Raw genomic sequence first — 12,856 nt, forward strand, 5'->3', positions numbered from 1 at the left:
GAAGCTTCTTTGGGGGGATCTTAGTTCTCCTAAGAAGACAGTTAAGAACGCGTATTTCTTTCAGCGTCTTTTGCACATGCGTTTCCATTGTTTTCTATGTAGCCGCGCGCCTTGTGGGCGCAAAATCCGAAGCGACGCCGATGCGGCGCGCACGCGGTTCGACGCGCCTTTTTTCGTGCTGTCAGCAGAATGATTTTTAAGTCTATTCTAAATCCTATAGGAAGCCACTGAAGAGAAGGTAAAGTGGGAGAGATGTGCTCAGCATCACTCTGAGAGAGGATATTCCTAGTCTTTATACTAGCTATAGTTATACTGCGCAGGTGAAAGAAGGCAGTCCTAGTCACATGCTTTATGTGGGAGCTGAAGGAAAGGTACAGGTAAAAAATGACTCCAAGGTTCCTCGCAACAGTGGAGCGCGCTCCTATTTACTTTTTTTTTTTTTTTTTTTTTTTTTTCGCGCTCCTATTTACTAAACGTAACAGTGTCACGAAAGTGGCATCACGTTTTTACGTGTGGGCAACGTAGCCGCGGGAGGTCGCTGATTGACATGTGGGTTGCCCTATCACAGAAGCACAGTGGTCAGCAGATTGACAAGTGAGTGAGGGAGGTGTTCCGCTCTCCGCCACGAGTCACGACAATTCATATCGTGCATTCTAAAGGTAGGTAATGAACACGTAGCCTACTATTGATATCAACATATGCTGACGGAACCTGAATAAGAACGATAATTAGCGCTGTCTAAGCCAATATTCATTAATTATTTACCATGATTTTATAGGGATGTGTCCAATGATATCGGGGTTTATCCAGCATTAGCTATAGGCCCTATTTGCCACCGAATTAAACGTTAGCTGTAGTTGGCCGCAATGTGCTAACCAGGTCAAAATGATAAGTTGAAAACTGATTCCAAATTCACATGTCACTGCAGCCGAATCAAAACGAGATAGGAGCTACAGTAAGACAAGTGGTAAAATCATACAAAAACAAATAACGAGATACCTAGATGAAAACAGAAATCAACTAGGAGCTAGTGTATAGGAGACTATGTGATATGGGTTATTGTTGCATAGAATCAGTATTTGCTGCAAAGCAGTTAATTGGATGTGATGCTGTGAACACCATTGAAACAGTGCTACATGAAGTGTTAATGTCTGACATGACTGATAATGCTGAAGTAGGCCAAATTGTGATAACATTTAATAACCAAAATGACAAAGGAACTGCATTATTTAACTGTTGATTGTTTTATCCATTAGTTTCAAGATGCCAAGAGGGTCAACCACAACAACATGTGTCAGCTGCAAAGCAGCAATTGGTGTTGCCACTAAGACGTGCAAATACTGCCAGTCAGTGCAACCGAAAAAACAAAGACTGGCAAAAAAACTGATGAAATTTGAGGCAAGGAAGGAGATGTGGTTGAAAAACCAAAAAAAAAACCAAACCACCTCTCATGTAATGGATGAGGCGTCTGTCTTGGTATGTGTTTAACTTCTGTAGTTATTATTTACATAATTCCAGCCACAATGTTTCAGACATTTATAATTGTTTAGATTTTGTATACATTATATAATATATTTCTTTATTTTCAGGTCGAAAAGTTAAACACGTTAGGATGCAAGGCAATTGTCTTTTTTGCAAAGCAAAAGAAGAAATCAAACACCTGGTCTGCACAAGTCCTCCACCCCAAATGGCAGCTGTCAGACCAGAGTGAGAAATGCCTTGACAGAATGAAGGCCCTCTATGAGGTCTTCATTTTTGGTAAGTGTGTGTGATTATTTAAAATCTTACTTCACAGTCAACATACAAAGAAATGTGGCACAGAGACAACAATTACAGTTGTGAATTTTCTTGGTACAGCTGTCACAGGGCAAACCGCAGTGGGCCAAAAATAGCTATTCACCTGTTGCTTCATCAAATTTGGTCTTCACTTTATCTAATAGGTGTTTCTTTTAGAGCTACGTCAATTAATTGATATTTCATATGATTAATCAAGAATAATAATAATAATGATAATAATAAATGTTAAAGATCTCAAAGTGCTACAAAGTTAAAAGCAAAGTAAAAATGCACACACAATAAAAACTAAATTAGTGTCATATATATTAGTGTTAGCAGTCATAGGCCTTTCTGAATAGAAAGGTTTTCAGGCCTGTTTTAAAAGAGTCCAGGCTCTGGGTAGCCCTCAGCTGGATTGGGAGGCTGTTCCATAGGCGTGGTGCAGCTGAGCAGAAAGCTCGGTCTCCCATGGTGGAAAGCCTGGTGCTGGGGACTGGGAGGAGCAGGGTGTTTGTGGATCTGAGGGTACGGGCGGAGAATTGTAAGGAGATGAGTTCTTGAAGGTAGATAGGTGCATGTCCATAGATGCATTTGTGAGTGAGCAGCAGGATTTTGTAGTTGATCCGGAATGAAACAGGGAGCCAGTGCAGTGATTGAAGGATGGGGGTGATATGCTCATGTTTACGGGCAAAAACTGGTCAGCCTTTTTAAACATTTTCCGATGCTTTATGGACCTAACAATTAATCGATTCACTGAAAAAAATAGTCAACAGATTATGAAAATAACCGTTGTTCACAGAGCTAGTTCCTTTTACTAATCAGTGAGCCAGATAGCTCACTGATTGTCTGCCATACATAGCAAAGGAGTCAACAGCAAGAGGCATTGCTCAACTCATCTTCAAGAAACTATAAACACATATCTCCACTTCACATGATGTAATGAGATCCTACATTTTGCATCACAGTACAAAATCAGCCTGACCTTGCCTCAGTTTTACAGAGAGCATAGAGTCCATAGGTCAGCATTTATGGACAGAAGAATACATTTCCTAATGGAGCACACTCACTGCTAGAAAAAGGGGACATTTTTTCCTATAACATGAGTTTAATAATTTCCTCTTTTGTACCATTGAGGTTGTACTAACCAGCAGCCCACCACCAGTCCTCCTCTCATCCAGCCCACCACCAGTCCTCCTCTCATCCAGGCCACCACCAGTCCTCCTCTCATCCAGGCCACCACCAGTCCTCCTCTCATCCAGGCCACCACCAGTCCTCCTCTCATCCATTCCACCTCCAGTCCTCCTCTCATCCAGTCCACCATCCAGACCACCACCAGTCCTCCTCTCATCCAGCCCACCACCAGTCCTCCTCTCATCCAGCCCACCACCAGTCCTCCTCCCATCCAGGCCACCACCAGTCCTCCTCCCATCCAGCCCACCATCCAGACCACCACCAGTCCTCCCACAGAACTACCTCAGCAGAAAGGTGGTAAGTTCTGCTGATATTTTCAAATAGCATACAAATCATGATTCAGTTACTAGTCATGTTTCTTTTTCATATCTTATTTAATCATGGTATACATGATAACCATATTAAACATTTAATCTGCCTCTCCTTCTTAAACTCCTGAAATAATACTCAAAATGAAGAAATGTATTTAAATTTAGAAAAGACAAATACAAATGACTGATTAGAGTGAGGTGACTTCTGAGGTGTTATACCAGTAACTACTGTAATATGTATGTCTGGATTACTTGCCTTTTAATTATTACTAAAGGGAAATATAATGTTTCAAAATTCTGACAGGCTGATTGACAGATGCTTAATCAAAAACAAACTTTCGGCAAGTGAATTAGTGAGGGGGTATAGGCCACGTGCCACCAGAACAGCTTCAATCTATGTAGGAACTGATGATGATGGAGAGCACAGTTGCACATCCAAAGTCTGCTGTAGGTGTTTGGGGCCTCCTTTTTAGCTGTATAGAATTCACTTGAGTCTACTGTGTATTTGGACAAACTCAGTATGTGCACACACGTCAAAATACATGGCCGTAACAATTCACGTCCTACACTGGTTTGTGTTAATAAATGATGACTCAGCAAGTTTTCATATTGTGTGGGGAGAGTGAATTTATGTCATCACAATCAGTTTCTTATTTCTCAGTTTGTTTATATGTGTTTATACATTTATAAATTAGGCCCCTGGTGATCATACAAACCCCTATTCCTATATTCAATGAATATACAACAAAGACAAGATATTTAATAAAGAAGGACAACCTCCGCGCTTCACCTGACAGACTGGATTGCAGACTGGTGCGTCTCAGGGCAGGAGACAGATGAGTAATAGGTGAGGAAAGGATGCTGGAGCACACGGTGGACGATGCTGGAGCACATGGTGGACAAGTCTTCTTCAGAGCAAGCTTACTCTTCTTACTCTGAAGAAGACTCCACGGTGAAACGTCAGCAACTGCACCTTAATAAATTGCTTAAACTGACCGTGTGCTACAACATCCTTTCCTCACCTATTACAAGATCTGAGAGGTCCTTTTCTTCTTTGCCCCGAGGCACACAACGTCCATGATTTCCAAAAACTATTTTAAATGTGGACAGTACTTGTAGCACTTGTAGTAGCGACAAACTGTGTTAACTGACAAACGTTTTCCAAGGTGTTCCTGAGCCCATGTGGTAATATCTGTTACAGCAGTGATTCCCACTGGCACATAGCATTCCCAGAAGGCTCGGTCATTCACAACCAAGGATGACTTGCTTGTGAATGAATTTTTTTTATGCCCATGATCATGACACTCAGGTGTTTCCAATGAACCTGTTCACCTGTTGATTGTTCCAAACATTCCCATCTTGACCCTGTCAAGATGGAGCATGAAGATTAAATGTCTTGTCTTTGTAGTGTGTTAAATTTAATATAGGTTGATAATGATTTGAAAATTGTTGTATTATGTTTTTATTTTTGTTTTACAATTGTCCCAGCTTCATTGGAATTCGGGTTTGTAAAACCCATTGAATCCAATTGACAGAATCTTCATACATACTCATTCAATGAGACCCTGTGCCCTGTGAACTGAAGCATTATCAGTCTGGGAGACACTACTCCCATCAGTAGTGAAATTATAGGATGTAGGTAATCTGTGTGGGAGGAACTACATTCATTGTTTTTCCCCTCATCTTTCAGGCTTTTCCTTCAATTGGTCACCTGTTTGTACATCTTGTAGTCTATAATCCTTGGTAAAGCAAAAAAAGTGACCATACAACATATGGTTAAACAATTTCCAAGTATTTCAATGAGTGAATGAGCAAAAGATTACAATCTATAATTTTTCAATTGTAATGTGACATTTTATATTTGTTATTGGGATAGAGGTATTTTATTCATTCATAACCGCTCTTAACTGATACATTTCCTTAATCTCAACAGATATGTCTGCAAAGAAAAAAAACAGGCAGAACAATTCTTCAGCCTCAGCAGACGCGCCCTCTACAAGGAGGAAACTGAGGGGGGAAAAAACACCCAAAGGTTATAAAGCTTTCCTAGATTTGCATGTCACCTTTTCAAATCAAACTTCAAATACAGTGATTATTTTGCCTTTGCCAGATATACATAAGTCATACATATCTGTCTAAGCGGCTGAAGAGGAAGGAAGGAAGGATACATATCTGTCTGTCATATTAGTCTGTCAAAATTGTCTGTCTGTCATATTAAATCATCTGTCGGTCATATAAGTCTGTTAAAATCGTTTTAATACTTTTTTTTTTTTGCTCTTTCAGAATGTAACCATGGGATCCTAGAAGGGGAAGCTCAGCCTTACTACCCAGTGAAGAGGGTGATCCGATGCAAAACGCTGAAGGTTAGCTTTACTATGATTAAAAGTCCTAAATATACTCAGTGGATTTGCAAGCACCCCGACTTGAAACCCCTTAACCCCCCAATTTTGATGTTTTTTTCAGGGGATCCAAGTGGAGCTGGTGGAGTGGGAGCCCTGTTCACTCTGGTATGTACAATTTATTTATAGTTTTGATTGGAATAGCCTAATTCTTAGTACTTTAAAACTTCAAGTAATAGCCTTGGCGGCTGTGGCTTAGTGTGTTTGGGCAAGGCACTGAACCCACACTTGTCCCCTAATGTGTCATTGGGTGTGTGAATGCGTGCGAATGGTTAGTCTCGGAAGCCTGTCTGCGAACAGTGCTGTATGAGAACGTGTGTGTCAAAGGGTGAATGTGATGAACATTGTAAAGGCACTTCGAGTGGTCCCAGAGACTATAAAGTGCTTCAGCCACTTACTGTAACTCAACAGGGCTGTATTTGGGATGTGGCTTACCTTTAATTTATTTTGTGCAAAACTCTTGCTCAAATCTAAATGAATTATAATTGGGTGCCTGTGGGTACCATGAGATTAACTGAACAGATTAATTGTTTAGAGTTGAAACTGAAAAATGATGTGTAGCATGCTGCCTAAAGATTACAGTTATCATACATGCTAAGCAGCACAAGGGAGCGGAGTTCCACTATGCCAAGCAGCTAACTGAGACTGAGTTTAATTTATCAAAATGTGCTATCACATCAGGCCAGTTCATGTTTTACAGTATTTGTGTATTTTATCAGTTATGTGGTGCTTAAGGCAGATAAACCTGACTGCCATAATGGAAAGATAAATGTTAGACATAACGAATCAGTTCATTTTAATCAATCTCTCATTTATTCTGAGCAAAGATGTCCTTTATGTTGACATTGGGATGCTAAAGTAACACACAATGGTGAAAGGCATTTACAAAAGTCCAAAGACTTGGGAGGTCTTTCATGACAAAATGTTCAATATTATTATTGAACAGGTCTTTTACAATGGATACCTAGTAATTTCAAATAAATGGCTACACAGTAGGTAATGCATATACAAACCTTAACCAAAATATTACCATGGGCATGTAATTTACTGTTATCAGGTTACTGTAAGTTTATAAATCTACTGAATGAAGGGGGTGGCTTGCTGTTCCTCATTGCACTTAATCTTGTCATGTTTTGAATTTCATTCATGGCTGATGTAAAGACCTAAATGAATAACAATCTTTTTTTTATTACAGTGGGAAAACTTGGCCGCCACAGTGGGTGACAAAGGAGAGCGCCAACGGCAATTAAGAAAATTTGAATTAAGACATGTTCAATGTCATTGATTTGTTTTATAAGCTGCCAAACTGTAAGAAAATGTTTACGTTTCCAATTGTATGTTGTATGTATGTGTATGTTGTGTACACAATATATTAAAAATTTCAAAAGCCTGAAAGACTCCCACTTTGTCTCTTATCTTTCGTTCACACACAGGTAGGTAGATAGATATTGCATACTTCCAAGAAATTGAATAAAATTAACTAACCTCCAAGCAGACAAGAACTTGATCATAAACCAGAAATAAGTTATTACTAAGACCAGACATGTGGTGGCAGCACTGTGTATGTCATAACAAAAGTCATCAGTGGTACATTCTGAAATGCCTGGCTATTTATTGAAATATCGTGGTCGAGGAGTAATATTACAAATAACATAATAATTACATATTCTTTCAAAGTGAAATATTTCAAACAGTTAACAATGATTCCAACAAGCAAGCTGAAAGGGTTTCCTCTTCTCCTCGATGGGGCCCTGACGCGTAAAGGTCAAAACCCACCAATGAGATCGCACCACACAGGAAGTTAAATGCACAGAGGATCCGGTAGATTTCGAAATAAAACACAGCGGACAAACATCCGATCGTAAATCATCACTTTGTCATTAGTTTCTCCCGTGCCAGGAAAGCATCAACCAGGAATATGGCATCGTCAGGTTCAAGATGATTCATTTATTTAGCTTGGTCAAGTTGTTTTACAACGCTTCCTCTTCCTCCTCTTTTACCTTTTCCAGATAATTTCTAATATATAATACGTAGACTGGCTGTGCCTTTTCCGGCTTCTTCTCCCTCGTTTCTTCTTCTTCGTTTCTTCTGCTTCTTCTTCTTCTTCTTCGTGGGTCCCTAACGCGTAAAGGTCAAAACCCACCAATGCGATCGCACCACACAGGAAGTTAAATGCACAGAGGATCCGGTAGATTTCGAAATAAAACACAGCGGACAAACATCCGATCGTAAATCATCACTTTATCAGCATTAGTTCCTCCCGTGCCATGTATTGATCAGCAAATCAACCTCAGACGCAACGCATGCAGTGGGCGAGGGTTTGAACCGTCAGACGGAGCGAAATCGCAAGGGAGTCCTATGTGAAATCTGGGGCCACTGCTAATGCTAGGTGATAGCAGCGTCCATAGCCACCAAAACGTTGCAGTGTCACATTATCCTGGCGAGATCTGAAAATTCTTCACAAAAACGAGCAAGCGAGTGATTATGTACATTCACTGAGTAAATACTATGAAAATAAAATATATGTTTCTCGCTAGAAATGTAATCAAAACGCATTTTTATGCAGAAACTAACTCAAAATATTGGTTTTTCCACTAAAAATGAGAGAAACGTCAGCCATGTTTTTTGTTCTCACGGCCGGAATCTTGAAGGTCACGTGACTTGGACGCAAACCAATAGGAAGAGTATAAGCAGAAAAATGTAACAGTAACACAAAAAAGGGGCCATTATTGTAGTCCCTCTACGTTTTTGCACTTTGGACCAACGTAGCCAAGGTACGTTTTTCTATGAGACTGGGTTGGTTCCCGTAGAGCCCAGGTCGAGTTCGGTCAGCGTGGCCGCCGTAAAGGCACGGCCTTTAATTCCTCTTGGACAAGGTACAGCATGTTGTGTATTTCTATACTCATGTTTGTAATATATCGTTTGCTAAAATATGCCTCAAGGTGATCTGATATGCATGTATTGTTTATTCTTGCAGGGTCTCATGTGTATTTTGACAGTCGCTGTTTTTTTCCCATACTCAACGTATTGAGTATGTATCTACTGGGCCCTTTTTGTTTAATTTGTTTTGGTCATTTTAGTTGTTTTGTTTCTTTTGTTTGTTTTTCTTTTGGCATTAAGTTAGGTTGGGCAGGTGCAATGTGTCACTCTGAATAAGGTGTAAGCCTAAATCGTAGCCTGGTTGAGCAAGCATCATAGACTTGCTGTTATTTTAGTGAGGCCCTCTTGTGCGCTCATAGCTTGGTGGCAGTGTGTGGAACTCTGCATATAGTGTGCCGTGATTTGTGTGTGTGTGCAGTGATATATTTTGCCCTTTTGGGTTGTAGTCTTTTTGGCCACATGTGCGTTGGGTCCTAAATATAATTGCAGCCTTTGAACTCCTGTTATACCAGCACTATATAGACTATTTGCACTAGTGTTTAACGAACTGTCCAGTTTATTGTCTTAACTAGCCCTGTGTATATTGCACAGGTTAGGTCTGCCCCACCTTTGACTAACTGTCCAGCTTATTGTCTTACTAGCCCGCGTATATTGCACAGGTTAGGTCTGCCAAGATCTTGACTAATTGTCCAGCTTATTGTCTTACTAGCCCACGTATATTGCACAGGTTGGCCCTGCCACGACTTTTGACCAATTGTCCAGTTTATTGTCTTAATTAAAAAAGTGCCAGGTAATGTAATTTGCTACTGTGTAGCTTAAGACTGCAGCTTGTTCCCCCTGCCTGGATCTTTCCTGTCTGTCATGGTCTAACCTTTCATCTGAACAGATGCAACAAGGACGAGACCTTTGCAGAAGTACAGCACAGTTTTCAGTCAGGGAGAGGGAGACTTGGGATGTACTATGCTGGTGGAGCCAGAAATTCCTTTAGTGGATGACGCCCCGCTACCGCAGACTCCCGCCATCACAGTATGAACAGGTCAAAACCCACATTCAGGAACTGTTGGACAGGAATGTTGTGCGTCCGAGCTGTAGCCCATACTCTATTCCAATTGTGGTAGTTTTTAAAAAAACTGGAGAAATTAGATTGTGTGTGGACTACCGTCTGCTTAATGCCAAGACGAGGAAGGATGCATACCCTCTCCCGCGAATTGAGGAATCGTTGAATGCCCTCACAGGCGCTCAGTGGTTTTCAACATTGGACCTTGCAGGTGGGTACAATCAAGTCCCTGTGGCAGAGAAGGACAAGTCAAAGACCGCTTTTTGTACACCTTTTGGCCTCTTCGAATTTAATCGAATGCCATTTGGCCTTTGTAATGCCCCCAGCACCTTTCAAAGGTTAATGGAGACCAGAGCTTCCAGTCGTTATTGCTGTACTTGGACGACATTGTCATTTTTTTATTCATCCTTTGACCAGCATCTTCAACGTCTTGACCTGGTTCTGGCTTGTCTCCAAGAACACAATCTGAAATTGAAATTGCAAAAATGTCACTTTTTCCAATCCAAGGTTAAATACTTGGGCCATGTGATTTCAGCAGCTGGCATTGCCACTGATCCCTCTAAGATCAGTGCAGTGGCTGAATGGGTACGACCTACTACATGCACTCAGCTACAATCCTTCCTGGGATTTGCTTCCTACTATCGCCGTTTTGTGGAGGGATTTGCAAAACACGCCGCCCCACTCCACAGATTGGTAGCTTTAATGGAGGGCACCAAGAAGAAAAACAAAGCCCGTGGTAAAAGTGTCATAGGCGACGGTTGGAGTGACGAGTGTGAAAGTGCATTTCAAACACTCAAGGGGCTACTTGTGAGTGCACCAGTTCTTGGATATGCTGATTTCACTAAACCATTTGTCCTCGAAATAGATGCCAGTCATGCTGGACTTGGAGCTGTGTTAGCTCAGGATCAAGAGGGAAAAAGACGGCCTATTGCTTTTGCAAGCAGGGGCCTCCGACCCACAGAAAGAAATATGTCCAACTACAGCTCCAGGAAGCTGGATTTCCTAGCCTTGAAATGGGCAGTGACTCAAACATTTTGGGAGTATCTGTTAGGAAATAAATTGGTAGTGTTCACTGATAACAACCCTCTCAGCTATCTACAGTCCGCAAAACTGGGAGCAGTGGAACAACGGTGGGCATCGGAGCTGGCAGTCTTTGATTTCGAAATCAAGTACCGACCAGGACCAGCGAATCGTAATGCAGATGCTCTGTCACGCCAGTTACACTCTCGGAGCCCAGCTTCTGTTTTCCTTGGCTCGTCTGTGCCAAATGAAATCCACGAACAAACGATCAACAGCTCTAAAGCTGCAGATGCTGCCAGCTGCCAAGCTATTGCTGCTTTTCCATCACGGCCCAAAGCTGACTTAATGGCTCTACAGGCAGGAGATTCATTAATTGGTGCATTTTCGCAGTACTGGCGAAGAGGAAAGCCTCCAACAAAACTGGAACTGGCAAACACTTGCAAAGGAGTGAAAAAGTTGGTGCAACAGTGGGCCCGAATATGATCAAGAGATGGCGTCCTATATCGCCAAGTGCAGGTCCCAGGAGAGGCTCAAGTTTTATTCCAACTGTTGTTGCCCCAGTGTTTGCAGGAAGAGGTCCTTAAAAGCCTCCATGATGATCATGGCCATCAAGGCATTGAACGAACTACGAGCCTTGTAAGGCAGAGATGTTTTTGGCCGTTCATGACACGTAACATTGAACGACATTGTAAAGACTGTAACCGGTGTACGCTGGCAAAAGCGGTACAACCAAAAGTCTGTACATTCAGGGGGAGTCTGTCAGCCTCAAAACCACATGAAGTTATTGCCATCGATTTCTCCATATTGGATAAGGCTAGTAATGGACAAGAGAATGTACTGGTAGCCACTGATGTGTTCTCAAAGTTTTCCCAAGCGTACCCAACATCAGATCAACGGGCTAGTACAGTGGCTAAAGTGCTGACAGAAAAGTGGTTCCACACCTATGGGGTACCTAAAAGTAGGAGGGAGTTTTGAAGGAGATCTTCTGAAACGATTATGCCATCTGTATGGGATTGAAAAAAGCAGAACTACACCATACCACCCTGAGGGAAATGGACAATGTGAAAGATTTAATCGAACATTGCAAGACTTGTTGCGCACCCTCCCTCTGGATAAGAAAAGGAAATGGCCACAATACTTACCTCACGTGCTTTCTCCTACAACACCAGGGAACACCAGTCTACGGGCTATTCACCCTATGAACTTATGTTTGGTCAGAAAGCTCAATTGCCCGTGGATTTTCTGCTAGGTGTATCAAACGATGAACCAACTTCCAGGTCAGCACAGGACTGGGTAGATGAACATAAACATCATCTTAGTTGAGTCTATCTTCGTGTAAAGGAGCAGCTTCAGCAGGCAGCGGAACGGAGAAATAGACATTACCAGCCAACAGCATCTTCTCTTCTTGCTCCTGGAACTCTTGTTTACCGGAGGAGCCACCCCATAGGACGTCACAAAATTCAGGATGCATGGGACCCAGTTGTCTATGTAGTTGTAAAACAACTGGATAATGAAGGACGGGTCTATACAATTCGCCCTAGAGATGGAGCTGCCCCAGAAAGGAACCTTAACAGATCAGAGCTCAAGGCGTTGCCAATGGCTACCATCTGCATGCCTAGGACACAAAATCAACCATTACCTGACCCCGGCCTGTCAGGTGATTCACCTCAACAGTCATATTCCAACCAAGTGGATGAAGATGATTGCTCGGATGGAGTCCTATTCACCATAAAACCAGAACGGCAGAGAGTTTAGGCCCCCTCCCCTATCTCACCTGTCCAGGCTATTCAAACCATAAGCCCAGAATCCCTTTGCCCTGGTAATGCATTTATTGTAGATCCAGTACAGGAAAACAGCCCCAGCAGTGAGGTAAAGGTTATAGAAACAGAGGAGCCGAACATTATCCAAAGGCGGTCTCAAAGAAACACAGCAGGGCATCATAGTAACCCCTTTAACCTTCCAAAGTCAGTTAATCAAATGGTTGCTAGTCCAGTTAGAGACCTACAGGTGCCCTATGCTACAAATAACCAAGGAGTAACTGCATTTAGACCGTGGCTGTAAATTGTCACCGGGACGGTAACCTTCTAAAATGGGGGTAATTGTAGCGGGGAGGTCTGACTGTCGGAACGGACGTAGCTCACGGGCTCTTCTTCTGGTCGGGAGATAATTTAAGGACGGAACGGAAGCCGGGTACATCCTCTCCATTTGATTAACGGCGCGAC

At 42.1% G+C, this 12,856-nt stretch overlaps 1 protein-coding gene across 1 annotated transcript; it reads left to right on the plus strand.

Annotated features, from left to right (window-relative positions):
• Positions 1-2,244: 2,244 nt before the first annotated feature.
• On the plus strand, positions 2,245-7,065 carry LOC311012411 (uncharacterized protein; the record flags this gene model as incomplete). The annotated part of the gene is made up of 6 exons (XM_084007876.1): positions 2,245-2,301; positions 2,982-3,261; positions 5,212-5,310; positions 5,562-5,641; positions 5,742-5,785; positions 6,873-7,065. 6 exons carry the CDS (start codon positions 2,245-2,247, stop codon positions 6,925-6,927), a joined length of 615 nt encoding a protein of 204 aa, XP_083864002.1. The 3' UTR covers positions 6,928-7,065.
• Positions 7,066-12,856: the final 5,791 nt, after the last annotated feature.

The sequence above is a fragment of the Eutrigla gurnardus genome, assembly GCF_963514095.1.
Source record: "Eutrigla gurnardus genome assembly, chromosome: 4".
Lineage (NCBI taxonomy): Eukaryota > Metazoa > Chordata > Actinopteri > Perciformes > Triglidae > Eutrigla > Eutrigla gurnardus.